The sequence below is a fragment of the Kogia breviceps genome, chromosome 3 (assembly GCF_026419965.1).
Source record: "Kogia breviceps isolate mKogBre1 chromosome 3, mKogBre1 haplotype 1, whole genome shotgun sequence".
NCBI lineage: Eukaryota > Metazoa > Chordata > Mammalia > Artiodactyla > Physeteridae > Kogia > Kogia breviceps.
The window spans coordinates 103,588,583-103,613,743 of record NC_081312.1 but is presented as its reverse complement, the minus strand read 5'-3'; the positions used below and the strand labels follow the sequence as shown (position 1 = coordinate 103,613,743).

At 38.8% G+C, this 25,161-nt stretch overlaps 1 protein-coding gene across 1 annotated transcript; it reads right to left on the bottom strand.

The window, feature by feature from the left end:
• Nucleotides 1-268: 268 nt before the first annotated feature.
• TSPAN3 (tetraspanin 3) lies at nucleotides 269-24,576 on the bottom strand. The gene is made up of 7 exons (XM_059058938.2): nucleotides 24,279-24,576; nucleotides 11,406-11,597; nucleotides 11,083-11,157; nucleotides 9,441-9,542; nucleotides 7,924-8,076; nucleotides 7,577-7,660; nucleotides 269-1,176 (listed from the first exon to the last, which is right to left on the bottom strand). Exons 1-7 carry the CDS (start codon nucleotides 24,339-24,341, stop codon nucleotides 1,084-1,086), a joined length of 762 nt encoding a protein of 253 aa, XP_058914921.1. The 5' UTR covers nucleotides 24,342-24,576; the 3' UTR covers nucleotides 269-1,083.
• Nucleotides 24,577-25,161: the final 585 nt, after the last annotated feature.

Sequence of the window (25,161 nt, the reverse complement as noted above, 5' to 3'; positions counted from 1 at the left end):
GCTCACGGGCCCAGCTGCTCCGCAGCATGTGGGATCTTCCCGGACCGGGGCACGAACCCGTGTCCCCTGCATTGGCAGGCGGATTCTCAACCACTGCGCCACCAGGGAAGCCCCCATCTGTAGTTTTTTGAATATCAAGGCCTTTAGAATTTAGCAACAGATATAATTAAAACACATGCAAAGCATAATGAACTGCAGATAGCACCAACATTTAAAACATACTGCTGCTCTGGAACTGAAGTATCTCCAAATAATTAAAAACTACATGTTGAGGGGGTGATAAAGAGTTTATTGAATTAGATTTTTCTATTTACAACTGAGATCACATCTACATACTATTTTGCTAGTCTACATGGGTACATTATTTCTAACGAGTTTAGACTTATGATGAATGGGCTTAATCGTACAAAAAAACACACACACACACTCACACTAATTGTTTTAAAACAGTAGTGCATACATTACACTCCTCCTATAAAGCCAGCTGATTAAAAACCGCTAGTTTCAAAGATCAGTCTGATTTTGAAGATGAACCAAGATACACGCTGTATGATTCTAAAATCTATTTTAGCCATTTTGTACAGTTGCTATCTTACTGAACTATAGTATATATTTTTTAAAAGGACACTGATGAGGGGCACCATCTGGTATTAACTTTAACCAGACAGCTGACTGTCTCCCCCTCCCCCCAAAAACCTTTGGCCAAGAGTTCTCCATTGTGAAGTCTGAAAGGACCCGGTGATACTTCAGCAGCAGTCCCATTACTGCTTGGAGGTAACAGAAGCAGGCTCATGTCCGCCTTTAATTCTACCACACTACGCAACTCGCAAATGGTTCTGAGATTAGAACATTTACCACCGTACTTAAACACTTACGGACATGGAGAGTTAGCTAGAACAGGGGAAAAGAAACTCACAGGTGGGTAGGTAAGAAGGTGGACACGTGAAGAGCCAAACTGCTCTGTCCGACACCTGTGTACGTGTGCTTTAACTAAATGAACTCAGGAGGCCAATAGCAGTGGACCTGCTCAATTCACCTTCCAAATCAGAACAAGACTGAAAAAGCTCAGGTTTGAGTTTTCTACTATGCATAGGTTCCACCGGTGATGAGCAGCTCATAAGCAGGATCTCTACTCCTTCTGCATAATACGATGCAGGCACACAGCATGCCCAGCAGCTGTGGGAAGAAAACAATGGAAAAAAAAAAAAGCTGAAAACCCTCTTACTGCAAGTGCATATTTCTTTGTTGGCAATGGAACTGTTTCTAAGTTCAAAGATCTCAAATCATCAAAAAAGCACTAACAGTAATGGAAGCAATTTCAAATACATACATTATCTTTTTAGGAACTAGGTACCAAGTTTTAGCTTCCCTGCTTCACACCTAAAAACAATTTGTGAAGCCAGCAGAGAATCAAGTCTCTCCTAGTGCCATTCCCACCTCAATCTAGAGCAGTTCTGTACAAAAGAACTTTCTGCAATGATGCAAACAGTCTATACTGAGGGGTCAAATATGGCAGCCGCTAGCCACGTGTGGCTACTGAGCACTTGAAATGTAACTAGCGCAACTAAGGAGTTGCAATTTTTATTTTATTAAAATTAATTTAAATTTAGACATATGTGGCTAGTGGCTACAATACTGAACAGCAAAGGTCTAGGGAGTGGAATGATCAAGACTATGTATGGTGAGCAAATTTAATGGTGGTGTTTTTAAGCGTCAGGATTTGGGGGAGACAAACTTTATAACAAACCACAAAGTGAAAAGCCCAGTACATGAGTAGCCCAAAAGCCCTATGGGGGAAAACCAATCCTGATACCAAAAAGTATAGTTCAAAGGTTTTTGTTCCACAATTATTTACTATTTTTGAAATCTAGGTTTGGCTCTGTGGTATTATATACATATTACTTTTTAAAGGTCACTCTTCCTTCAGCATTTTATTTTAATAAGGCCTAATCCTTCTGTGGTAGCAAACTGGATTACTAGTGCCATGTTATTTTGGATAAGTGAGAGGATTAAGCTGGATGAGAAACGATTCTAGAATTTTTGACCTGGCTTCTTACAAAATATAAACAGGTACTAAAGAGCTAAATAAATTAATTTGCTGCTCTAACTTTTCACAGACAGTGAAAGGTCTCAGTTATTTGATTTTTAAAACGCAGGGCCTGTACATATGGGGTCAATCTAATTTCAACAAAGTGTACCCGATCCATAAACAAGACTCTCAAAGTCTGAAGTGGAAGATTACTAATAAGACACATGTACAGAGAAAAAGGATGTCCTCAAACTGAATTCTCCATGATAAAGTCACACTCTCCAATTTCTGCCCTTATTTATTAGCCGCTATTCTACCCATTCAGGATATATACTTGCTGCTTGAATTCATCAGTTTCATTATATCAATATTTGCTGAGTGCTTACTAGTGCAAAGCACCTTAAAGACATTTTAAAAGTGTATATTGTTGAAAGTTTACTAAATATCTTAAGCCAATTCTAGACATGTTTAGTATCTAATTCCTAAAGAAATACATTTCCATTCACTGTACAGCAAAACATTCTTAGAACAGCTATAAGATCAAACACAATTATGTTCCCAGGCAATGTTAAATTGAGCAATAAAAATGCTAAGCTCTGAAGTTACTGATTAGCTTGGGGAAAAGATCTCTTCCCATCCCCACTTCCTCACATTCCTTTCAGTTGGTTATCTTCTACGGAAGGAGTCAGCATTCTCAAAATGGGGTCTGAAATAAGTATCCTTTTTTTCCTGACTTTAATTTCAATTAAATCAACTTGCACTGATTTAAAAACAATTAAATAAACTTGATAAAACCCTACTCATGCTTGGAAATGAGTCTGTTTAAGAACATTAAATACTACAATTTAAAAACAAAAACATTAAGCACTACACAATAACTTCTTATAGTGCAAACCTCATCACTAAGTATTACAGGTCCATTTCCAAAGCTTTGCTATACTAAAATCTCATCAATTATTGAAATTTTCCAAAAACAGATTTTAAAATATCACACAAATATTTTAGCTCCAGTGTGATTTCTTGCAATGAAACTTTCCCCTGTAGTAGTCACATCATGAGAACTAATCTACACTTAGTCCAAATATAACACCCAGCAACTGCAAAAAACGATTAGTAAATACAAAGGCAAGTGGTGATTTAAAAAACTGCCAAGGACTAAAATGCTCTATGATACACTAGGTGGCATTATGGGGAAGTAGGTATTTTATACAAGGTAATTAGAACTGCACACTGAAAACACTCTTTTCTGAGAAAAATTTAGAAATACCTATCAAAAAGTCATCCATATTCTCTGACCCCTCAATTTCATGACTACAAATTTTTTGCTACAGACTTTGCCCATATATACAGAGGATATTCACTACTTGCATTTCTGTAACAGCAACACTTCCATAAGTGCCCATTAATGCAGATTAGATAAATTATGAAGTATGTCCAAAAAATGGAATCCTGTATTGCCACAGTAGCATATTGTTTTTAAGAAGGTACAAAAGGTTACATATAATATATGATATGTAACCTTTTGTACCTTTTATGATACTTTTGAAATGATAAAATTTTAGATATTGAGGACAGATTAGTGGTTACCAGGGTATGGGGGAGGGGGCATAGGACAGAGGTGGGTGCAATTATAAGAGTATCAGGCAGACACTCGTAGTGTTGCAACTGTTCAGTATTTTGACTATGGTGATGGATACAAGAACCAAACATGTCATAAAGTTGTACAGAATTGAATACACACATAGAAATGAGAAATCTAAAAAAAAAAATCAGTGGATTATCAAGGCCAATATCCTGGTTGTGATATATAATAGTTCTGCAAAATGTTAACCATTAAAGGAAACTGACCAAGGCATACAGGATTCTGTCTGCATTGTTTCTCAAAACTGGAGGCTGCATACAATTATCTTAAGAAAGAAAGGTAGAAAATTGCATCCTATAAGCTTCTATTTGCATAAAAAATATTTATGTGCTTGTCTAACCACAAACTACTTCTGGAAGGATATACAGGAAACTGGGAACAGTGGTTGCCTCTGCAAGGGGGCACTCGAGAACTGGGGTCAAGACATGAGAGGGAGGCTTACCTCTTACTAAATTTGTACCTTTGAAGAAAATTTTATCAAATGGGTTTTTCAATTAAGAAATTTTCAAAAAGTTAACAATTAAGATTAATTTCCCCAAAATTAAAAAAAAAATCTTAGCCACTCAAGAATTCGATTCCCAAGCTTTGGTTTTAAGTTTTTAAGCAAGAATTACTTGAAATACTTTTTAAAAATGACTGTCAGAATCAAGCCACTCAGTTTTAACTATCTGGGGGCCCAATCTGAAGTGCTATTTATTTATGTTTTTTAATTCGTTTTAATGAATTAAAATAGAAGTCAGAAGAGGCAGGAAGGAAATAACAGTCTCAACCTCCTTCACACTTGGCATACAGACCAGAAAAAAGCAACAGGGCCTTGGGAACCAGTTCTCTATGAAATTTTGCTTTCGATCATTCCATCTTAAGGACATGCCAACGTTGTGAGACTCCAAAGACTGACAATTCCCATTTTCCCCATACTGCCTTTGCAGAGAGCCTTACCCACAGCTGACACTTAAGAGCTTGCCAAATCAAAACCTAGATTTTATTATTATGACCAGACTGTTGAAATATAAAATTTATAGCTGATCATTTGTTCATTTAAGAGGCTGGCTACTCTCAAAGAAGTGAAATATCTTGCTCATTAAGAAACTAACAGTATAATGGGTGTAGCAAAATTTTTTAAATCTCATTCTCTTATAGTTTTCAGGTTCTTCTTTCTTAGTAATTTTGGTCCTACCCAAACCTAGACCACTTAACAAGACTAGAGCAAGGGTGGGCAGATGTTTCATAAAGGGCAATACAATAAATATCTTAGGCTTTGTGAACCAAGAGACAAAATTGGTCTCTGCTGCAACTATTCAACTCTGTCACCATAACAAAAAGCAGTCATGGACAATACATAAAATGTGTGGGGCTCACACAAAAAGAGGTGGTGGGCTAGACTGGCCCACAGATGACCAACACTCAAACAAGAGGCTTTTACTGGTAAATTAAGTTTATGAGAAAATTTCTTCTTAAATTCACCTTTATGCCTTAGAACATCAATGAAATGTAGCTTAATAGTTAGTACCACAAATCACACTCAAAATCAAAGGAGACAACACTTAAATATTTTTGATACTCACAACACTACCAAAAATCAATCTTTCCCATTACTTAAAATTGAATTTCCTGTGATAGCTCTTAGAGCTTCCCCACTTTAGAACCCGAAGAAAAGTGCTAATCATTTTTCAATGCTATTACATTGTGTATTCTAACCAGCCTAAGTGTCAATTTGCTGTCAGATTTCATAACAGCTTCTGAGAATCTTAATTCTTCAATTTGTAATTGGAGGCAGAGTACACATGGAGACGGGGTTCAAGCTTTAGTGATGGTCGTAAGCCATGCTATCCTTGCTCTCTCTCATTTTCATGGCCTTTAAAACCAGGGACTGGAGAATCTCCAAGCATCCTTCTAGCTCTTTCTCTATCAGGATAAGTATACAAGCATAAAAGCTCCCTGCTCTTTGAGTTGTTTCTGCCTTCACTCAGGCTTTCCACACACATGGCACCAATCTACATCAGATTTTGAATATCAAAAGTTTAAACATTTATAGGTACTCTTAAAAAAAAAGTAGAAAATTCTTTCATTTCAAATGGATGTTTTTCCCTTTAAAACCAGTTTTTAAATTTTCAAAACCACTAGGTTTTGAGGCTATAAAATCTCTGAATCCCTGACTTAGTTTTGCTGAACTGAAAACATCAAAGCTTTATCAGCCATTATTTAAGTCAGGGTGATTTAAGTATAAAATGCATATGAGAAGGCATACTTAAGAGACTAGTTAGAATATTTATTAGCCCCCACTAAAAAATATTTAATGAAGAAATATCTGGCTGGTTAATAAGCTTAACTAGATGAGGGACATATCTAAAGTGTTGATTTTCATCAGTCTTCTATGTTGCACATCTCATGATCAAAAGCACCATACAGTTCTAAAGCTTTTTTTGCTGCATGCTAATACATGCAGCTTTATTACCACACATAAAATCATTAAAAATGCACAGATCAGGATTTCACTTGGGAAGAGACCTTCCATGTTTCATTATTTTTAGCTAAATCAATGTGTTTACACAAAGAAAATATGAAGTACACCCCTGCTGATCAACAGATTACTGCTATGCTGAGCCACGAAATAAATGCTTAGAAGGGCAGAGACCATAGCAAATAGAGCTCAGCTTTTTAATGAATCATTTCAGAGCTCTTTGAATATCAGCAAAGTAAACATTCACCCTTTTGCCATTTTATAAGGCACTTCCTGTTCAATACACTAGTTTCTGTTCAAATATACAGAGAGCAGAAAAGCCAAGCAACTTACATATAAACTAGCAATTATATTGGTTTATCTAACAATTAAATGATATCAAAACTTTCTTAAAGTAGATTCTCTAGACCTGAAGCATGTTTCAAGAACATACTAAAAGAACACTAAAGAACACTCTGAGAACTACATCTGATGCAAAGGATTTTCAATCATTTTCAAATAGTTGTAATATTCCTCTAACAGAATCCCTAAGATATAACGTATATACCCAAGAAACTAGGAATGTAGATTATACTGGGCAGAAAAATAGCCATCTTTCTTTTTTTTTATGTGGGTATGAGGGATAAAGGATGTGTATGGGTTTTTTTTTGATAAAGTGACAGGTAATTAAAACTATTATCAGCTACTTTGTACAGCTATTATTAAGGGGGAAAAAGACTGTTTTCACTGGTAGGAGCTGGGACAAGTCCCCTTAGCTACCAGAAAGACATGGTACATTTCCAAATATGCCAAGTGGTGTAACAGACTTCTTGATGACAGTCCTTCTAAAAAAACTAACAGACTTCTTGATGACAGTCCTTCTAAAAAAACTAAGTCCACAAATACAAGGGAGGCTAGAACCTCAGTTTTTAATTAAAGGTCTTTCCTGTAAAGTGATAAAATTGCTCCTATTACTGTAAGAGACTAGTGTAGTGCCACTAGGCTTGATTTATGTATATGAACATATAAAACCCTTGACGACAGAAAAGCAAGAAATGGAAGGAGAAATTTTAAAAAGATTAAAATAAAACTTTCCATTTCCAAGCTAAAATACAGCAGTTTGATATTTTTTTAATTCGTGAAGTTCTACTGAAGTACCTCCCAAAAATACATTATGACAACAGTTTGCATTTTGAACAGGTCACTCACTAATCAAGTCAAGAAAATAAGATAAGGAGTCCCCTCGCACATGGTTCCCCCATCCAGATCTCTGGTTTCTGGGACCATTCTGGGTCTATGTCTAGAGACAGGAAATGGAAGATGCTGGAAACTGGTGTCTGGTACCTCAATCACTTCCAAGTTATCTATATACACAAAGATTAACTGCACTTAGTGATTAAAACCATTCAGGGTTGACATCAGAGAATCAGTATACTCTGAAAACTCCTTGGCTAGCTGTGCTTACCTGAATAGCTGCAAATGCCAGTGCTGCCCAGATAACATGCATCATGATTTCTTGTAGCTTCTTCACAACTAGAGCCTCACACCCCTAAAACACCCAAAGTCATCCTCATTAGTCTTTTTAAAAAGTGAAAGCTGCAAGGTCACATATTACTACTCACTGGCAGAAATGGAAATGACAGAAACTAAAAGAGGAAAAAAGATAATGCATTTGAAAATAATTTATATTAAAATTAAATGGCATTAAAAACAAGTAAAAGAAGGTAGAAAAGAAGTTCCAGGTAGAGATAATTCACCAAGAAAAAAAGCTACCAGGCTAGATTCAAGTGTTGGCCAAGAAACTGAACTTACCTCGGCATAGAGGTCAGAGGGGTGGGCCAGACTGCCATTACAGCTGCTGGCGGTCTCTATGCAACAGCTAAGAGGGACACTCTGGTTTTTGGTTTCTTTGAACCAGTCTGTATTTTCCCAGTCTGAATAGTTGTGAATTCCACAACAATGCAGCTAACAGAGAAGAGAACAGAGATATTACTCGTCACAGAACACATACCCCTGTGCTGAACTTTAGAGTTCCATGCGCTGAAGAGCTTTAAGCTGCTTTTAGACCAGTGATGTCCAACAGAACTTTCTGCAATGATAGAAATGTTCTGTGTCTGTATGCTCAGTAATGGTAGCACCTAGCCTCATGGGGTTATTGAGCAATTAAAATGTGGCTAGTGTGACTAAAGAACTGAATTTTTAATTTTAATTTAAATAGCCACATGTAATTAATGGCTCTAGAACCTCCATTTGAGAAATCATATTGCCCACAAGGGGTAGTTTATAGCTAAGAAAAATCTTTACACTTTGCCTGTTAAATATCTAATCCTGAGTTAACTATTATTTCCAATGACAAAGTATTGAAAATATTTTGTCTGAAATGTCTGGGATTTACTTTAAGTTAATCTAGCAAATGATATGTGGGAGTAATAAATGAAACAAGATTGACAAAAAGCTGACAATTCTGAGGTGAGTTTATGGATACAAAGATCTACTGTATGATTCTCTCTACCTTCAGGTATGTTTCAAATTATCTACAATAATTTTTTTTTAATGGTTTTGTCTGTTATCCTTTCTGGTCTTGCTTTCTCAACGTATATGAAGACTTCTCACCTCCTCTAAAGTCCATCTGGATGCTGAACTTTCCTGTGACATGTACTTCTCTTCCACTATCACCTCTTTAGCTAATTATTTTTAAGGGAAAATCAGATGCTTCTTATCTGGCTGTGACTAGGTAATGGTGGAAAAAAAAACTTTTCAAGGGCGAAAGTAAGATTATCAGACTTGGACTTCCCTAGTGGCGCAGTGGTTAACAATCCGCCTGCCAATGCAGGGGACATGGGTTCAAGCCCTGGTCCAGGAAGATCCCACATGCCACAGAGCAACTAAGCCTGTGCACCACAACTACTGAGCCTGTGCTCTACAACCCGCGAGCCACAACTACTGAGCCCACGTGCCACGACTACTGAAGCCCAAGTGCCTAGAGCCCATGCTCCACAATAAGATAAGCCACCTCAATGAGAAGCCCGTGCTCCTCAAGGAAGAGTAGCCCCTGCTCGCCGCAACTAGAGAAAGCCCGTGCACAGCAACAAAGACCCAACGCAGCCAAAAAATAAATAAATAAATTTATATTTAAAAAATAGCACTGATCATTTAGTTTAACAACTCATGTGTAGCTGCACTTGAGAAAAAAAAGATTATTGGACTCATCATGAAGCTAACCATGGCTGTAAATGTATACTGCTAATTTACATAGTAACAGAGTTAAGTTTAATGTTTGCTCAACAGTGATTGGTCCTCAAAAACAAATTAGCCTCAGAAGAACTCACCTGTCTCTGTACATAATCAATAGCCCGGCTAGCAGCATCAGGGTTGGTTCCATTGTAGGTTTTATATACTTTCTGAATGCTGCGATCAACCTCATTTTCCACCTGAATCAAAACAAAGAATTCAGTCCCTCAAAAATACTGGTAGAAGTAACATTAGTCAAGGCTCCAGTTAAAATGTCCTAATGGCATGTGTGCAAAGTGGCAAGATATTTCTGTGAATTTCTTGTAAGAAAAACGTTTCCTCCCTTCCTCCCTCCATGTAGATTCAGGTAAAACTTCAGACATATTATATCACACAGATTAAAAGCAATCACAGAGAAGACTGTGTGCAAGATGGCAGGCTACCAATTTATTCAAGAGGGAGAAAGCAGTTGAGCCTTGAGATAGGTGTCCTAACTTATAAACAGACCACCTCCTTTTTCAAATAATTTTTCAGTGGGTTCTCAGAAGACCTACTCATTTTCCTTTCCTAAAGGAGGTAAAAATTAAACAACTTTAAAAGCCCCCACAAGATACTTTTGGGACAAATACCAATATTATTTCCATTTTACTTATTTAACGTTTAATTAGACTTGGGCAAATATGTAAAAGTAATCAGCAGGTTAAAAAAAAAAAATCAGTCCTTAGAAGTGGCACCTTATGAAGAGCTGCAGTTCGATGTATGTGAATGAGAAGACAGGAAATAAACTCTTCATAATGTATTGCCAAGTGGCAACTAAAGTGTCATTTAATAAAGTTTGCTTGTACCAGATTTTCCTTACCCTTCTAAGATGATTAGACCTATTTGGTAATTTTATCGGTGATGTGGTAAGATTATAAAATTGATAACCAGATCATAGGTAGGGGCATAATCCACTGCATTCTTTTTTTGGCATAGTTGTCTCTGGTACCTTAGGTAGCAATGGTTGAATATTAAATTGGCATATCATGCCTTTGACTCAAAATCATAAGAGAATAACCCTACTATGAGAATAACCCTACTATGCCTTTATAACAGGTCTATAGTTATCCCCAAATTAATTTAAAGCAGCCTGTTTAGCCTTAAATGGTACTGTAGATGGAAAGCAAAAGCAGGCAAAATACAAAAAGAAAGGGGAAAGGAAAGAAGAAATGACCAGAAAAGAGGAAAGACGGGCAAGAAGGGAGTGGCTGGCAATAGTTGCCTTAGTGTTTGAGTTGGTAGGACACCTTTTTCCTCAGGAACAAGTTGCAGGATTACAACTCCCAATCACCTTTTTCTATGTCCAGGACCAACGTATTTTTTTAAAAAAGAGGCAATAGAAAATGAAATCCTCAGTTTAGTTCTTCTAAACAGAAATCTGGGAATCTATATAGGGAATCTATAGGCTGAGGAAATTTGAACAAAGTTCTCAGCTGACCAACTATTCATTTGCAGATCATCCTATGGTCATTTAAAGAAAACTACCTACAAACTAGGACAGTAGTAGAATTAACACTTTGCTATATTAAATGAGACTAGAAGTCCTGACATATAATTTCTAATTATCCATACATTTTCAAATCAGTGGCTAAACTGAAGTCAGGCAAAAGAAATTGTTTACTCTGAAAATGAGTTTGTTCTATTTCACTTGAAACACTTAAGCCACCTTTTAAAACATATACATTCCAGTAGACAACATACCTTTGCTCTGTAAACATATCCCAAAACCACTACAACAACTTCTGTGACAAAAACCAAGAGTAGGATGATGACAAACTGTAAGGAAAATGTAAGGGAACATTGTCAAAAATTAAATACAAATGAAAAATAACCCTAAATACTCTCTCGATAAAAAGCAATTATCTGAGATAACTGCTAGAAGTTTAAGACAAGTGCTAATTCTGTTCCAATTATAAAGAGAGTCAAAGCGAAAATGGAGTTTCATGCTCAATTCAAGCAAGTAACACAAATGAATATTCCCACATACTACAATGACACATGTGATCAGTGAAGAGCTAACTTACCGTGGCAAGTCCACAGCGGCTTTCCCGGATTGTGGCACAGCAGCCAATTAGCCCAATAATGAAGAGCAGGGCTCCTACAGCTATGATCACCACAGCAGGGATGAGAGTGTACACATCCTCAAAGAAGTGGTCATAGTCGTCGTAAGTGATGAAGACATAGGCTCCCACATAGCATAAAATGCCAGCTGCTCCCTGTAGAAAACAAGGTCAGAGCACTGGTAAAATTCTCCAACCCCTGCTGGTAAAAATCCCCACTATTTCTTAGCATGTTATAACTCAATGAGATTTTCCACCACTCTTAAATCTCTTTGTAGACGTTTTTTTCTGTGAAGCTGATAATTATTCATTAGTAAGAGCATTTCCTTACTAAAGTTGTAAAGTTTTCCAAGCTCCATCTACTTTTCGATAACTGCTGGTTCATCTAGGACCAAGAAACCATGAACCCAGTAAGTAAGACTGATGACAAGAATGAAAACACACACACATCCCAAAGGGCTTCTGTAGTTCAAGTATATGTCCAATAAGGGTCAGTGTGTAGGTGGGGACTGCCCCCAACAAACGGGGAAATCGGGTACAAGTGGCAAAGGCAGGATTTGAACCCAGGCAAGCTGACGCCAGAATCTGCATTTATAATCTCCACCTAATGACTTGGGGAAAGAAAATACAATAGCAACTAATAACCATGATACCCATATCTAAAACATTTGCTGGCCTAGTTGAGACTATGAAATTTACCATTTTCATAGCTAGAGGGCTACATTACTAAAGAACTGTACAAACCCTTTAGGTCTATTTATTCTTTAGAATCGTGTTTCTCAAACTACATGAATAGGAATCACCTGAAGATCTTATTAAACTGCAGACTGATTCAGCAGGTCTGGGGGTGGGGCCTGAGATTCTGCATTTCCAACAAGCTCCCAGGTAATGCTGATGCTGCTGATTCTTGAACTACACTTTGAGTAACAAGGTTTTAGAGCACCTAAAGGGAAAATGAATGCAGAAAGTCATGGAACAGCTGCTGCTCCAGACACAATGCTCCAGTTACAGAGTTTTACATACATTTTCCTCTTATCATTGTCAATTTTGCTATCTTTGTGTACCAGCACAATACTGACAACCCAATGCTGCTTGCTTTTATGTGAATGAGCAAATACAGTATGAGGTTAAGTGTTAAAACATTTGGTTTAATGAATTATCATTTATAGAGCACTATGAGACATTCACATGAAAAGAATTATTTCACCATTCTTCAAAATTTTAACACATAAATCATTAATCTTCAAATTAGCCTCCACAATGATACCGGAAATATCGTTAACTCCTCTCAACCTGGAAACTCGGTTTATTTCTTAAGTCTGTGGGACCCTGTAAGCGTGGGCGTCATCAGTATATTTTCATATACCAGGCCAATAGAATCATTCAGATCTGGAAGAAAAAGACCCCATTTATGGAAAGTTGAGAAAGTAAGTTGATTTAAAAAAATAATAATAATGAACTTTTAAAAAGAGAAGACACAACTAGAATGATGGAGGCAATTTAAAAAAACATATTCTTTTTTTAAAGCTTTTAAAAAATTTTTATTTATTTTATTTTATTTATTTTTGGCTGCATTGGGTCTTTGTTGCTGCACGCAGGCTTTCTCTAGTTGCAGCGAGCGGGGGCTACTCTTCGTTGCAGTGTGCAGGCTTCTCATTATGGTGGCTTCTCTTGTTGCCGAGCACGGGCTCTAGATGCGTGGGCTTCAGTAGTTGCAGCTCGCAGGCTCAGTAGTTGTGGCTTGCGGGCTCTAGAGCGCAGGCTCAGTAGTTGTGGTGCACGGGCTTAGCTGCTCCGCGGCACGTGGGATCTTCCCAGACCAAGGTCGAACCCCTTGTCCCCTGCATTGGCAGGCGGATTCTTAACCACCGCGCCACCAGGGAAGTCCAAAAACACATATTCTTTTAAAACTCTCCTCTGGCTTTCAAGAGGGCCCACTGCTGGCTTCCTTCCTATTTCTCTCACTGCTTGCTCTTTCTCTTCATGGACTCTTCTTTACCAGACAAATGTTAGTAATCTCCAGGGTTCTACCTTCGGCCCTATTTAAATAGTTCTCATTTTGTAGGCTCTCCTTGGGCTATACTAGCCATGGCTTCACCAGCCACTGCAGCTCTCTACCTAAGCCATCATCTCAGAACTACACATCCCCATCTGGAAGCCCCACGGACACCTTGCTCTCAACTTACCTCAAACCCTCTTTGCCTTCCTGCCCACTCCATTAAACTTTCCCTCATATTCCGTATTTCAGAGCAAATGGCACCAGACAGTTATTTTCTTCTAGTCAAATGCCTGAGAGTTACTCTATTTTCTTTCTTTGTCCTACCTCTACATCCCATCAATCACCAAACTCCTTCAGATTTACTTTCAAAACACTACCTGAATACCGTACCTTCTCTTCAACCCTCTGCAGTGCTTCTGTCTTAATGTGGGCCTTACCATTGTTCATCTAAACCTTACTTGCTGACCCTCCCTGTCCCTTAATAATATGTTCTTTATATGATCAGTTATTTTTGTTAAAAATATAAAACAGATCAAGGCATTAGCATGTTTAAAATCAAGATGAGGCAAATAAGGCCCCTGATAAACTAAGCTGTTCCTCCCCGCTTTTCAGGCTCAGACTCCATTACCTCTCATGTACCCTGAACAACAGAAAGCTGTTATTTCCAAATGTACCACATATCCTCTTACTTCTTTACCTCTGCTGTTCTCTTTGGAATGCCCTCTCTTCATCTGCCTGGGAACTCCTTGTCACCCATTAAAATGCAGTTTAAATATCACCTCTTCCTTTTGGAAGCCATTCTTGACCATTTCAGGTTGGATTAGGTGCACTTGGTCACATACCACCCACTACACAGCTCTAACAGAGCATTTATTACAACTGTTGCAATTATAACTATATATGTCTCAGCATGCCATTAGGGCACAAACTTTGCCTGTCAGTCTTTCAGCCCTGTACCACCATCCAGCACCTAGAACAGTGCCTGGCACATAGAAGGTATTCATCAAAATTCAGAGTACACTTCATTTCATCCAGTCCCTTGAAATTGCCCTCCTATTTCAATCATAAAGCTTTGGTTTGAATTTGCTTTGTCTCTCTTCAGTCCAATGCTTATAGTTTTTAGTCCACCATTCAAACAAGATTTGACAACTTAATCCAGCTTACTGAATTCATGATGGCCATGACATCTGGAATACATTAGTTTATAAATGCTTCACCTACAGCAACTGTACCTGTTCAAAGGCCCTCAGTTCACTGACATACTTACTTTGGTGACATATTATTATGGGATGATGGAAGGCATAGGAGAGGGGAGAGGGGAGAAACAGCTTAATAGTCTGGGTGCATTAACTACAGAAGTACATGGAATACTTAACACTCTTACCAAACATTACTTTTTCTTGACTACATATGTGTGATATACAAACACACATGTGTATACACACACACATTTTGTTACAGTAAATACTTTTAGTCCCCAAACAGAATTAGAAGAATACTAAATATGAAGCAATCAAATTCTGTCCAGTTTGTCTTCACTAGTCATCTCTCTGTCCTTTGGATTCTTAGCTTTTCTTACTCTAATAGGCAATCTTCATTTCTTAAATGGCTTGAATTAAAATGAATTCCATCTTTGAGCTGCTAGTAAATGAAATTTAAGACCACATAAATTTGAATAAAAACAGGATAAAACTGGAAGATATATGTACTCAACAATTAATCTGAAGCATGGGAAAGTGAAGAACCATTTGCATTTTAAACATGAAATGATGAGTTTTCAACCTAAAGAGATCTCTATAAGACTCACACTTGGTGCTGCCTGGGAGTGGGCCAAGTGAAATGCTTCCAGTGCGGCCATCCTCCACCCATACAGATAACAAATGCAATGGAACGCTAGGAGGAAATGCCATTTGTAAAGTCGCCTGTTCTTTTCTAATAGTCTTGAAAGCAGTTGCTTTTCCCAGGCTGCAAACTAGTCAACATCCAAATCACACAGCAGAGTTGAAAACATAACGCTTCTGTTTTGACAACATACAGTGGGAAGCAACTTAGCAGTTGCACACACCAAAGCAGAAACTGCACTCTTTGCTGATATGAAACTATATAAATCAAATTACTGATAGAGACTGTCTCCTAAATTGAAGGTAACTTCAAAAATTTCTTCTTTTAACGACATGTATATATAGTGCTTAATGTAAGTTGTATAATAAATAATTTATGAAATGACATCATTTACTTTGAAAATATAGAGAAGGTGTCCCAACAACAGCTGAAGACCTAAAAACAGCAATAAACAACTGCTTTAATGACATCCAACCACCAGTATGAAAAACATAGGTAGAGCTTATATGGTAAATGGAAGAAGGTTATAAGTAATTCCTAACTAGGGACTTTGTACTCATGCAGATTTTTGATATAGGAGTTGTGGCTATTAGAAAGCCTAAAAGGTAAGCAGGGTTAAATTCTTCTGAACGGTAATGCTGGGATTGAGATCTATCAAAGGATCTGGGCTTTGCCAACAAACCAGCTGCAGGGGGGGAAGAGGAGGTGCAGAGGGAATGAAATGTAGAACTTGGAAGCAGCTGAACTGCATTAGTCACCGCTGAGAAAATCTGAGCCTATAAGGAGGATTTGTGCCAGGACAGTATACTAAAAATACTCATCCTTTTTACAAATAAGTGAAGGGAAATTTAAGGGAAAGGCTGAGAGCTGAAACTATAGAAAAAAGAATTTTTTGAAAACCGTTCTTCTTTACCTTTTAATAAACTCATGTTCTAAATTAAGTCACAAAATTTTAAAACTTTAGGAAAGCCAGTGCTTTTGCACAACCCCAAGCTGTTCCTCCAGAAATAAAGCTACCTGTCAGAAAACTTTAGAAGTATGAGTTCCAGAAGTATGACACTTCACTTTATCCTTTTACCCTTCCACTACATATTCAATACATACCAATGTGAAGCCCCTTTAATATAAGAAATTTCAATGTCATGTAAGATTGATTTTTCTACAGTTTAGAAACCAGTGTTTTGGTTTTAGAAACTAATTGTTTTGTACTTTTGAAATCCTCTGTGAAAGATGATGAAATGCTAAAATCCACAAAACTCCTAAATTCTTTACTTTTCTAAGGAAGAAGGAATATGAAATGAAAGGAAGCACATCAACCACAGTGAAACTTGCCACTGGAATCGGGGAACATTAAAAACAAAACGGCCTTGTTACAAGCCAGGAAATAAAACACCTCTGTTGTGAAAAGTGCATCTATATGGAAATTTAGAAATGTGAAGGTGCATCCCACATCCCACAGAGCATATGAGTGAAGATAAAGCAAAGAAGAACAGGAGTGATTTTCTTGCAGTGGTATACAGTAGTCATGGATTCACTTGTAGAAGGGAAAGAATCAGGACAGTGTAAAGATGAGGGGACCGTCTGAAGTCATTCAGCTAAAAAGCACAGTGTCTCATAAATTCTTGTTGCCTGCAAGAACTACTCCTTCAGTGTGATATTTGCCTCCAACAATCAATTGGTAAAGCAGAAGTGACTGGAATGTTGGGAGAAAGAGTAGAAAGACCTGGCAAAAACCACCATGTATTCTAGACTTCGTAAGAATGCAGATTTCAAAGTAAAGAGGGGAAAAACAGCAGCAGAAATCCCTCTTATGTACCTATCTTTTAACATTTAATTCAGAGTCTCCTGTACGGTCATATTCGTTTTTCATGTACCTTGCTTCTCTCCTACAAAGAACCCATTGGTAATTCTATGCAGAGCATTTCTGAAAGCTTTTCCAAACTCCACCCTCCTCATGCCATTACAAGTGTCTTAAAATCACCTCAAATCTTTCAGCATTCCACTTACCATAATATTCTCTAGTCAAACCTATTTGTTTCAATTCTGACTTACTCTGACGAAATACTTCGTATCATTAAATATAATTACTCTTACCAAGTCCAATGCCTGCATATTTTATTTACTCTCTTATCACTCAAGAAAAAAAACTATCCCAAAGATTTCAAATCCTCTTTCAGAAATTAAAGCTACGCTTAACCAAGAATTTCCAAAGCTATTAAAATATATCATTTTCAACCTAACAAATTGGTCAATAATAAAGGCAAGCAGTATTCAAAGATATGTAAGGGTACAGAGGGAAGAGCCCACAGAAGTATAGCATAATATAGAATAATCTTTCTGGAGAACTATCTGGCAACACATTATTAGCCTCAGCATTTACACTTTTGTACCTACTAACTGCACTTCTAGGAGTCTATTCTTAAGAAAATAAGTCAGATGGAAACAAAGATTTGTATAAGGTATGTTCATCAAAATGTTATAATATTATAACAAAATTATAATAGCGAAAACAAAAGAAAAAACCTTAGCATCCAGAGGTATATTTGCATTATAGCCCTTAAATATGTTCAAGCATAATTTAGTAATATGTTTGTGGTGTGTTAGGGGAAAAACACACTTACATGCAGACATTAAAAAAAAGGAAAAAAACCCCACCAAAATGTTAATACTGGTTGTCTCTGAGTGGTGGAATTATGGTAACGTTAGTTTAAAATACTTTTTAGTGTCTTCTTTAAAAAGCAAATATATTATTTGCATAATCATAAAAGTAAATATTTAAAATTATATCTGAAATTGAGACTTTGTTGTTGTTCTTTCAGAAACGATTTCTTAGATCTGTCCTTAACCACCAACATAAAATATCTCTTCAATTCCAAATATTTTAGGCACTTCTGCCAATCTTCCCTGTTTATCACTTTTCTTGGGTCTGCCTGGCTTTGACTCATCTTTAGATGTTTTCTGACTATCTAACACAATTCTTATCCTTTCAGTACACATCTTCCCCCCCCCCATAAATGTCACCTATTAAGGAGACAAGTAAAAAACAAACAAACAAACCCTTCTTGGAGGGGTAAAATTTTGACAGTAAGCCACTTCTGCCATCATTATCAATATCACCATCAATATTGCCATTATTCTTTTTTTGTGTGTGTGTGGTACGCGGGCCTCTCACTGTTGTGGCCTCTCTCATTGCGGAGCACACGCTCCGGACACGCAGGCTCAGCGGCCATGGCTCACGGGCCCAGCCGCTCTGCGGCGTGTGGGATCTTCCCGGACCGGGGCACGAACCCGTGTCCCCTGCATCGGCAGGCGGATCGAAACCACTGCGCCACCAGGGAAGTCCTGCCATTATTCTTAAAGAAAAAGTATTTTAATCCTTTAAACCAATATTACTCCGATGATATTCCAAAGGTCATGTTCCTCAATTTTGTCCTATTTTCACTGTTTCTGTATTTGGTTTTTTATAATCATTGTTCATCTAGCTTAACAAAGTTGTTCTATTTAATCCAATTTATATCCCCGAGTTGAAAGACCCCAAACGTTCAGGTTGCAATGAAATTGGAGATCCGCAACTGCCACAGCCAAATTATTTTAACAGCATGGAAATTAAATATTTTCAGATGGCAGGGCTCCAGGAAGAAGAACGTAATTTAAACATAGATTTTTCTTTGAGACCCTCTGTCCTCACACCCTACTCTAACTGTAAAAAGAGTCAGTTATTACTACTGGAGCCTGAGGTCCTTAAGCTTTATAATAGTAGAGTTTGTCCTTACTTGGGTTATGTGTTTAATCAGTAGCAGCAACAATGTAAAATACAGTATGTCGGCATTTACTATAGGTTCCCTTTTAGTAAATCAAGAACAAATACATCAATGCAAATAATTGTTCTCATCTACTGACTCTACCAAACTACTAAGGAGGGGGAAGGAGGAAAGAGATGATATTTTTAAAGGAAGACTTGAGACTCTCCTTGAGTATAAGGGGAAGGAGGAGGGGGAAGGGGAGGGGGAGGAGCAGCTGGAAATTAAATTCAATAGAATATTAAATGATTTTGCCTGTCTGATCCCTCTTCCTATAAGCTGTCAGAAAGCAGGAACTGTACCTTTTTGCATTTCTCAGAAACATGTAAAGCACAGATATTCAACAAGTATTTACTAAGTGAATGATTCTTAGAATATACTTGTTTGATGCAAGTATAAATTTTATGGAATAAATTTTCTGCAAAAATCCTAAGTTGGATCTTATGGAATAAAATTCATTAAAATATTTCAAAGCATGATAAATATCCTAAAGAGCTAATAAACAACCTCTTCCTTAAACTGCCAACTAAAGAGAGCTTTCCTGACTAAGTTCCCAATGCTATGCACTCTCTTCCAGTTAATGATTACTCAGAGCCACAAGGCACTTGGTATGGTGGACAGCTGACTGAGAATGTAGTAAGACTGGAAACATTCATCTTCTTAACTGTCAAAGTTAAGAAATAGGTCTCCTAATATATACCGTAACTTGCTTTTCTTCTAGTGAATTGAAAAATAACTATGAAAAAAGAAATGTTAGCTGAAGGTGTGTTCCAATGACATACTCTTTGTCAGAGCAGTCATTTATGATGATGGGAATACAGGAGGTGGAGAAACAAATTCCAGGATGTTTGATGAAGGTTCCCAATTAAAAGTATCATATTCTCAACTCAAATGTGCAAGATGTGCTACAAAACACAAAATATGTATATGGAGATTTGTGAAGAAGTCTTCCTTGAAATATTTCATTATAAATTTTTATCTTTTAAACAAAAGCATGAAAGTATAGTTAAGCTTTCTTTTGGTAATTTGAACACACCAAGTATATTCTTGCCTTAGGGCCTGTAGGCTGTTCCTTGTCTTAAATGTCCCCCATCTCCTCCAAATCACCCCAAAATCTGTTCCTTCACATATTTCAGATTAAATTTCACCTCCTTGGAGAAGACTTCTTTGCCAAACTAAAGCAGCCACCCAATCACTCTATCACATCATCCTGTTTTAAGTCTCCGCATAACACATCACTATCTGATATTTTCCTTGCTTATTTTTAATTGCCTTGCTCCACCAAAAAAAAAAGTTCTGTAAGAACAGAGATATTCATTTTTCCACCATTCTATCAGTAATATAAGCACAAAGTAGGTGTTTAAACATTTGTGTTGTATTTGTTTAACAAAGCAATTTTCCTTAATTATATGTATTCACAGAGGGAAGGGTAATATGAAACTTTAAGATAAGGTAAATTTTAATGCTTATATAAGGCTTTTAAATATGATTTGTATGTAAAGGGTATTTCATATGAGTGAATGACGATTAGTGAAGGTGACACATTCCAAAGTTGTTTCCAAAAGCATTTAAAAGGTGTTTAACCTTGTGGTATTTCCCACTCCACAGCTGTGTTAGTGTTACTATGGCCTTTCATACTGATGAAAAACAACATCCTAAACAGATGTGCCAGACTATAAATTCTGCAAGCATGGACAAAGCTTTCTCTTGTAGTCCCTATAATGCCTAAGATACATATGAGCAAAATAAATACTAGTCAATTGGTTTTTCTCACAGCGTAGAAAAAGTAAAGGTAATTTGTATAACATGGGTCTTCATTAAGTACTCAATTAACTTGCCAGAATAAAAACCTGAAATTATAAAGTACTGATTTAAACGTATTTTAGATGAGGCCTCCTGGGTCAGATCAAATGACCCACTGAATTAAGACTCTTGTCTGACCTTAGTGCAAAAGTGCAGTTTAGAGAAGAGGTTAATAACTATTCCAACAGCCTTCAAAATTTAGTCATGTAACTCAAACACTCCTGTCTTCCAAAAATTATCATGGCTCTACAACTAATACACTTACATTTAAAGCTATGTCACTCCATAAAAAACAAAGAGATCCAAGCTGTACATCCCTTCACTAGTCCAAAATTACCTTTCATGCTATAGGCCCTAATATTTTGAAATTTGATGAGGCACTCTCAATTTCCACTAAGACAACCTTCAGGATTTTAGAAACCACTGTTTCCCCTTCGTCTGTGCCTTTCCATAGTAACTTCCTTAGACTGCACTGTCCAAAATAATCTACACCAAGTCAACATTAACAACTTTGGCTGTCAGATCATTTAATACCGATCCTAAGTATTTCAAGTACATATCTATTTGCACATCATAGCTCTCTGAACAAGCTGCCAACGGAACCAGGATATCATGATATAGAGAGGTGTAGTTTAAAGATGTTGACAAAGCAATTAAACTTTAACACTTATCAACAATCAGTCATTACCATCAACAGTGAAGAGCCAGTGCAACAGAGCAGTGGGCAACTTTGCTGAAGTTGCCCAAGGGAACCTAGATAAACTTTAGAGATGCTCTGTGTAAGGAATGCTTATTCTTCCACTTACAGATTATGGCATTAAAAGGAGGAAGGGGCCACTGTATAAGAATATACTTATTAGAACTGAAGAATGCATTACAAATTCCCAGGAAGAACAGGTTAACATCTGTTTTATGTACTTCCTCATAATGACCTAATTTTTTAAACTGACAAGTTAAATAGTGTAGTTTAAATGCTGGGGCAGGTTCTAAACAAGGTTAAAATCGGTGTTTTAGAGCAAGTGAGTCTAACACAGCCTAAAGCGTTCCTTCCCCTTTCCAAATCTTTTGAAATTCCACTTTGCTCTAACACCACCGGCTCTAGAGCACACGACTACCTGGGTGTGAAGGCTGGCTCTGCCCCACCTTGCGTGTGCCCCTTTACGTAAACTTTAATGTCCTCATCTGTAAAAGAAGCACAATATTCCCTGCCAGATGGAGTTGTTATGAGGATACTCCATGTAAAGTGCTTAGCACAGTGCCTGGGTTTAAAAAGCACTCAAATATTAGCTATGATCACCAACATCGTCAGATTCCAATAGTTGGTCCTTAAACTATACTTTGGTGCGAGATATATCTAATATTGTTTCCTCCTTAGTTATGTTGCACTAATCCTGCTGTATGCCACAATTTTTTTCCCTGTATGTCTGCTTAACTTCCTCCTCACAGCTCACAAAGGTTTTATTATCCTACTAACCTAGATAAAGAGTGTTTTTACCACACAGTTTAACTTCAGTCTTGGCAAGAAGCCACTATGAAAAACACAACTAAAGTTCATCATAACCTTCTTCACTAAGTGCCAATAGTACCTATACTTACATAGTTTCCAAAGATTAATGACCCTTTGAATTAACTGCTATTTTAAATGAAAATTTAATTATTTAAAGAAAATGGCTCCTGCATTGCCAATATTTTGTTTCATTAGCAATTCCAGTCCCTGAGCTTGAATAGCCTAGAACTCACCTGACAGTACACAGACTCTTCTCCAAAATCAAACTGTTATGCCCATAAATATCACAAGGAACTGTTAAGGCTACAAAGCTAAGTCTATACCTAAGAATCTTCTTATCTAATAGTGTTTCTCATGTGGAGAGCCCTGGAAAGTCTTTTAGCTTTTAAAAAGGCTTGTAAGTCAAACTAAAGTATAAGAAACACTGCTCTAATTGGAAAAGAAGAAATCATGGAAACATCAATGACACGTGGGTGATTCTGAACAGTACTATAGGCCCTACCAGTCAGGATTCTTTCCATCACACCATAAATATCCTGAAAGACTCTATGGCAATGCATGTGTGTAGTAAGTGCCTTATTATATGTAATTATCCTTTTATGCTATAGCAGTCAGGATATGAAAAGTTTCCTCCTTTGTTGGGGGAAGGGGGAATGGGTTGAAGAAGGAAAGGATTCCTCCTAATTTAGGTATGTTTGTGAGAAGAGCTGAATGGGGGCATACAAAAGTATGGGAAGTGGAAATGTTCAAGTGTCCTGGGGACTGGGGACAGGGAAGTGTGTCCAGGACAGCAAGTGTTTAAGAACATGGTCAATGGTGAGGAAGTCAATTGCAATACCAAGAGGAGGTTGAACCTTAATCTACTGCTGAAGCTTTTGGGGTGTGGGCGGGTGTTTATTTTTTTAATGAAATAAAGTGATGTGAGGGAAGAAATGCTTAATAAGATTTATCTGGGTGCAAGGTCCAGATGAACTAGAGGGTGGAGAGACTGACAGGAATAACACAGGTTATTACAAAAGTTCTTGGCGAGATAAGGACCTGAAGTAAGATGAAGGGGCTATAAACACCCCTTTCTTTGAGGGCGTGTCCAAAAAATTCATAAGCCACCCTTTATTGAAAGTGAACTAACTCATCGCTTTCGAGATCTTGTGACATCCAAGTCACATTTAACCAAGGTTTATCATCTCAGGCTACCCACCCCCAGGACCAAACAAACAGACTGATTTTCTTGGTTACAGAATTATTTGGCTTCTAAAGTTGAAACCGTTCCGTTTTCTGGTATGGTAACCAGTCAACCAGTTCTCCATACACAAAAAGCTCTAAGGCAAAATCCCTCACCCCTGAGTCGGTAGCGTCCCCGCACTTCTGCACCGTTTGCTCGCACGCCTCGGGGCTGCCACTGGAGCTGCCAGGGCTCTGGGCCCCGACAAAGAAAGCGGAGCCCGACCCTTTGGGGAATATCATATTTCGAGCCTGGTGTCCTGAAAGAATCTGCAATGAGAGCTCTCCGTCGAGCAGGCTGCTCCGGGGAGGGGGGAGGCCGGGGGGGGCCTCTCAGCGCCGGCCCCTGACACAGAGCTCGTCGGCGGGGGCATCGGGCCCGAGAGCGGAGGCCGCAAGAAGCCCCCGAGGGCTTCCTCTCACCGCCATCTACGCCCGGAGCCTTCGTCCCGGCCAGGGAGGGATCTAACGAAGCGGCCCCCGGGGCCAAGCCGGGCCCCCTCCCCCCACGCCTCCGCCACAGGGCCCCCTCGCTCCCTCACTTCCTCAGCGCCAGCCCCGGCCCAGCCTGGGTCCCCGCTGTGCCCCACAGGCCCTTCAGCCAAGGCCTCCTTCGGGCCGCACCGCCAGCTCCCCGCCCTCTCCCGCCCGCCGGCCACGCTCACCCAGAAGATGAGGTTGAGAAACACCAGCACAGTCTTGGAGGAGGTGATGCCGCACTGGCCCATGGTGCCGGCGGTCGGCTGGGGCCCTGCTCGGCGAGCGGGACGCGCTCACCGAGCGAGGCGTCAATGGCGACGGCGCCTCCCCTCTGGGAACTGTACGGGATGCGAAGCTTTCACCGCAGCCCCCGGCGCCGTCGCCCACCCCCAGCCCAGCAAGCACCTCGCTCCTCCGCGCAGCCGCTGCAGTCTCCGCGGGGCCACCGCGCCACTCCCCGGCAACCGAGTCCCTCCCCCGGGCAGGCAGCTTCAGCCAATCACTCCCGTGGTGGCTACAGCGAGGCCACGCCTCTTAAAGGAGACGAAAGCTCAGCGTCCTTCTTGGCCTCTGGCCGCCCTTGGATGCAGACGGCTCCTTCGGGAAGTTTCAGAGGATCAAACCCAGTCCCCTCCTATTGAGCTGCGTTTACTATGCCAGGCTTACAGGTGATTCAGAGTCCTAAGAACGCTGTCTTTCTAGCCCGTTCTCCCCTAAGGAAGTCGGAGACACTAATATCTCCCACTCCACATCGCGATTTTCCTGACAAAGTAACACCTAAGCATTGTCTGGGAGAAGTGCAGTGAACATCAACAAATATTTATGGAGAACTTATTGTGCCAAGCGCTAGACTAGCTCTCAGAAGAGTCATTGGAAAGGAGAAACGGCTGGTGAGGGGGTTGGCAATGAGGAGACATTTTCGTGTAGATGTGTGTTGGGAGCAAGGTAACACATGAAGTCTATTCCTGGGTAGGGCATTTTGGAACAAGACTTAGAAAGATTACAGAAACATCTTTTTACATTGCAGCATTTCACACTCTTCCCCCAATCTTGCATCAATCATAGTAA